The sequence below is a fragment of the Berghia stephanieae genome, chromosome 5 (assembly GCF_034508935.2).
Source record: "Berghia stephanieae isolate SIO BIC M18660-M18661 chromosome 5, UCSD_Bste_1.3, whole genome shotgun sequence".
Classification (NCBI taxonomy): domain Eukaryota; kingdom Metazoa; phylum Mollusca; class Gastropoda; order Nudibranchia; family Aeolidiidae; genus Berghia; species Berghia stephanieae.
In genome coordinates this window covers 61,038,920-61,043,919 of record NC_088364.1, presented here as the reverse complement: position 1 = coordinate 61,043,919, position 5,000 = coordinate 61,038,920, and the positions used below count along the sequence as shown (strand labels likewise).

Below are 5,000 nucleotides of genomic sequence, written 5' to 3'. Positions count from 1 at the left end.
TTTGGCAACATGTACAGTCTAACATAATATTGTTTTGAAGCAACTAAAGTTGTCATTAAGAACCATTGGGTCCATGGAGCTGGAGTTTTGTAGTGTGAAATGGACAATTAATAACAGCAATTGCTTTCTTACTACCCTTTGGATAGAATGCTAGTCTATCACAAAGTACTTTCCACCTGATCTAACAGACCTAGAAACTCAATCGCTGCTGGGTGGACAAGGGAGTTTGGGAAAAAAAAATATCGACTTCTACCTGGATCAATCTCGGCCTTTTGCTTGTGAAGAGAATGCTCTACCAACGGAGCTATTGGGAGTTCCATTCATTTTAATGCTAAATTTAAATTTTGGAATCTGGTTTAACACCCCCGATTCTCCCACCCTTGCTGTAATACAATACGAGGCAATGGGTTACTTTTGCCATTTCTCCAACCAGAGAAGGAGACGAAAGTCAAATAATTTCTATAATTCTTTTAATTCATTAAAACTGATGTCTATTCAGTGCCAAAACATTTGAAAATAGTAAATTGAGCTTTTTTTTTTATGTAGCGCATGAGCAATATCCACTAAACATGCTCAAAGCACTTTACAAGGGGTCCCTGGTCAACAGCAACACTAAACATGTAGGATGCCAGTTAGGCGATATCATCATTTTATTTTGGACAGAGACAAAGCTGTTAACGGCAGGTACTAATTTTACATCTGAGTTCGATGAGAGAATGTGAGTAAAGAGCCTTTTCCAAGGACTCAACTATGCACTGAGCAAGGCTCGAACCCAGGACCTTCCAATCGGAAAGCGAGTGTCATACCACTAGATAACACCACTTATAATACAAGTTTGTTTTCCTTCTCTTCATCCAATTTTCAGGTGTGTCTGGCGTACTCGCTGTGTCTAAATTTCTTGGATTATCTACACATGATGGATACGGTGTGAAATTGTCCACCAGTTTATTATTCTTTAACAGGCTCCAGGTAAGGTTGATTTAGCTATTCATGTCTTAACTTTAATAATAACAATAACTGATATATAATTAATGTGACTAATGTCATCACATTTTGGCCAAAAGATTTTTTACTTTCATAATACATGAATTTTAAGATGACCTTCCAAGAGTCAAAATTTATTAAACCTGAGCTGTCCAAGAAGTCAATAATAACACTTGACAGAAGTCTCAAACATGAGTTTTTCTTTGTTTTCTTTTTTCATTGTTTTGTAATTTTTGATGTGGGACATTAAAATTGAAATAGTTCTAGTTTTGGCGATGTTAAATTGTTATTGTTGTGATAAATTTAATCAAATTCAAGGACTATTGATAATCAACTCAATTTAAATTTTACAACTATGAGTTATTGTATTCTTTAATCATCTTACAATGCATGACTTTTATCCTCGCAAATTCATGCAATGCTGAGATATAAATGATTTATATACATTCAAGCATCAATGTATTATGACTAATGATGTCACTACCTTTTTCAACCTTGATTTTATTTATTATATATTTCCTTATCAACCAACTATTGTTAGTACGGCTAATGATACTATTTGAAAATGAAAACTGGAGGTGTTGAATAAAATTGTAAATGATGTGGCAAAATGGCACTATGTGAAAAATATTGTCTCAGCTAGAAGATTTACGCTTCCGTTTAAATAACAGACAAACCATGGTTATACATTTCCGCAGATTCCAAGAATTTTATATCAATTTTTTAATAAATGCTCTCTGAGGGAAAACAGTAAAATATGAAATAAAACTCAAATCCTGCATGTAAAGGGTTAACTCATTCAAATTCAACAAGAACAAAAACTGAACAAATTTGTTTGATTTTCCTTTCGTGTTAACATGAAAGACTTATCTATACGAATAAAGGTAGGAAACATATCACTGATCGGACTGCATAACTAAACTATTCTCCTCATTAGGTGTTTATTAATCTAACTGTAGTTTCATTCAATCTATTCATTAAATAAACTTACAAACTTTCAGCTACGAGTTTTAGGCAGAATATTAGCTCTGCATGTGTTATAAATTTGTATAATTGAATAATGGATGAATATGTGAGCATATCAAAGAACAAATAAAAGAAATTTATCATATATAGAAAAGATCATCACCTTAATGAATTCCATTCCGTCTGTCAACTCCCATATTGGCTCTCTTATGTCCAATAATCTCACAGAGTGACCGTCTTCTGCTAATTTCCTTCCGAGGTTGTACCCGGGATAACCTCCTCCACCCGTCACAACATGAATTTCCTGTCTGTCGGTCATTTCTACAGATCTATGTGCTGTGCCTGTTGTAAAGTGTTATCATAAACTGTTGAAAACAAAGAGAAAATTGTGATGAAATGGATAAAAACAAAACGAGACATGAATATAGTAAATAAATAGTTTAAAAAATGACACAAAACAACAAATTAAGATCAAGTACCTATATTTAAGGCAGGCAAATGCGCATTGCCCAATACAGAAAAAATCTGTTTGGGGGAAAGTCGAACACTAACCTATTAGAGTTATCAATCCCACACTATGTAGATTCTCACATTAGTAAATGAATATCAAAAACCCAAAGAAATATTTATTAGAACCTTTTGTCCTATTTTAGAAAATAATCTCTCTTTAAAATTATTTTTAAAAATCATTCCTTTATCATAGTGTTTGTTGATTTTTCCAAAAAATATTAAAATTTAAAAAAAAAAAATCATCATCATTATACGATGAAATCAAAGGACATGGGACGACATGACAGAGCTGCCAACCCCATCTGATGAGAATGTGTACAATGGGACCTCAAAATGGGGGAGATTTCATAAAAATGGGTACAATCCTGAAATCGATGGAAACTAACCATTGTGAAAGTAAGAGGAAGGTATAATTACATAAAGTCACACCGCACAAGCCAATTGCAGCAACAATGAGTTCTCAAGACTATAATCCAATCCTTTCAGAATTCTACCTCCCAGCATGAAGATCATAATTGGTCAAAAAATATATAATATCCACTTGGTCACCAAGGTTTCTCAATAGGCTAGTAATAATATGAATTACAACTAAAGAAAACTAAAGTGACTCTGCACACTGAAAATGGGTACAATCTTGGGGGAAATGTGTACAAGCGTACAATCACTGAAAATGCGTACAATTCCGTATTTTTTGCAGTAGGTTGGCAGCTCTGACATGATGAGGGCAATGTGGCTCAGCGGTATGGTCTTTGCTTCATACCTGGAAGGAACCAAGTTCGATCACTCGCTGCTTAGCTGCGTGGCCTTGAGCAAATCACCTCGCCCTAGCTCAGCTTGCAGCGCTGCACAGCGGATGATGCCTGGGTTATTCCAGCCTTCCCTTGGAATAGACACTAGAGAAAAATTTCCCCTATGGGATGAATAAAGGGATTTAAAAAAAAAATGTTTCATGATCAAAAAAGATTTGACTCATACTACTGGTCAATAAACTGTTTTAATTGGGATGCTCCTAATGACAGGACGAGTGGATCTAAAAAAACTATTGCACAAGAAGACACGGGCATCTTATTAAATTAAATAGGTTTCAAAGTAATGTGAGGAGCGGGGAGGGTGGTGGTCGTGAGAAAAATAATGAAATTGAAATGAGCAAATTGTATTGCTGAACCATTGCGTTGAATAACATAATGCTAGAGATCATCATCAGTTTAAATATGTTTCGTCAAGATGTTTATAGTACAGCAAAGTCACATAAAAAGAGAAGGGACCACAGACAGAAGATTGGATTGGATGTGAGTGTGAGAAAATGAGATCACGTCAGAATCAGTCACAGCCAACTACTACACTACTACAGCATTTCAACATGATGATATATCATAGTTGTAGAGATGGGATGGCTCAGTTTTTAATACTTAAATTGGACTACTCTTCTTTTTGTGGAGTGTCACATGCAATGCATTGTCATTAAATAAAAATCTTTCCCCTGTTTAAAAAGTTAGTTAAAGTTAAAGAAGGAGTGGCCCGTTGAACTTGGATGAACTGGGTACGGGGGTGTGTACTCACAGAATGGATTTTGATCTATTTGCAGTACCACTATCAATTAGTTATAAAAGTAAGCAAATCATTTAAGCAATCCAATGAGTTCGTAATAATGGGTGTGTTAGCACAGGTGACTGTTGAACCTTACACAAATTAATCTCAGTTACACAATGTGTCTCGCGGCGGCGAAGTGTGTTTTGTTTACATATTTTCACTTTCGGCTGTTGTAAATTTAATGCATGTTGGAACCATACAAAGTAGATGTTTTTGTAACCTTCATAATTTGATACATCAAAGTATTTTCAATCATTGTTAACAAATACGTCTGATTTAACAGCACATGATAAACTACTACACAACTGTTTCTGTTTACGACTCAAAAAATCGATCCCACTTTCGTTCGCGGTGACCTTCTCCCGGGGCAACGATAGTAACCAATATGGCCGCCTGGTAAAGTTGTTTTGTATCGCATACCAGTAGCAAGAAGGTGAGTGAACTGTTGTGTTTTTTCTTGTTTAAAACTAACTTTCACAATATTTTATCATAACTGTTTTGTATTTTTGTATCTTGTGAAGCACCCAATTGCATATACCAGCTTGATAGATGAAAATAAAGTCGAACTAGCTAAATAACAATAACTGAATTAACTGATCAGTAGACTTCGGAGAAAGATATAATGAATCATAAATGTATTCATTGCTGATAATGCTAATGGTCTGCACTGCAATTTATTAACGTTTCGGGTTCTACATTTACTATCAAACAAGGAGTACTTCATTGGGCGCTTCATGTGTAAATATGAAAACCTTTCTCTCGGTTCCTTTCATCCGCCTTACACAGGCTGTACACATAGAACGAATTCCTATTATAGAAAAGCCTTCTGGGTGTAAATGAAAACAGTCTGATTGTATCTGATATAAGATGTGATAAGATGGACTTTATTTGTCCAATTCTGGAAATTTACATTCGCTCTTGTAATTGACTATCGAACTATGAAAAAATAT

At 34.8% G+C, this 5,000-nt stretch overlaps 3 protein-coding genes across 6 annotated transcripts in view; 2 read left to right on the top strand and 1 right to left on the bottom strand.

Moving 5' to 3' along the window:
- Positions 1–5,000, top strand: part of LOC144973357 (uncharacterized) — a 439,718-nt gene that overhangs the window by 178,541 nt on the left and 256,177 nt on the right. Inside the window, exon 2 of the mRNA XM_078915684.1 lies at positions 866–969. The gene's annotated coding sequence lies outside the window, so the exon portion shown is untranslated. The remainder of the gene's footprint in view (positions 1–865; positions 970–5,000) is intronic.
- The window catches only part of LOC144973358 (short-chain dehydrogenase/reductase family 42E member 1-like), a 255,897-nt gene that overhangs the window by 240,064 nt on the left and 10,833 nt on the right, over positions 1–5,000 (bottom strand). The window contains exons 1-3 of one of the 4 annotated variants that reach the window (XM_078915685.1): positions 4,021–4,190; positions 3,221–3,370; positions 2,114–2,315 (exon numbers count right to left, since the gene is read on the bottom strand). In XM_078915685.1, coding sequence (XP_078771811.1) covers positions 2,114–2,269 — 156 coding nt within the window. In that variant the 5' untranslated portion in view covers positions 2,270–2,315; positions 3,221–3,370; positions 4,021–4,190. Of the gene's footprint in view, positions 1–2,113; positions 2,316–3,220; positions 3,371–4,020; positions 4,191–5,000 lie in introns of those variants that run through there. The other 3 variants (XM_078915686.1, XR_013645539.1, XM_078915687.1) reach the window with 3 other exon arrangements.
- LOC144973986 (sperm-tail PG-rich repeat-containing protein 2-like) overlaps positions 4,402–5,000 on the top strand; it is a 196,465-nt gene continuing 195,866 nt past the window's right edge. The window contains exon 1 of the mRNA XM_078916873.1: positions 4,402–4,483. The gene's annotated coding sequence lies outside the window, so the exon portion shown is untranslated. The remainder of the gene's footprint in view (positions 4,484–5,000) is intronic.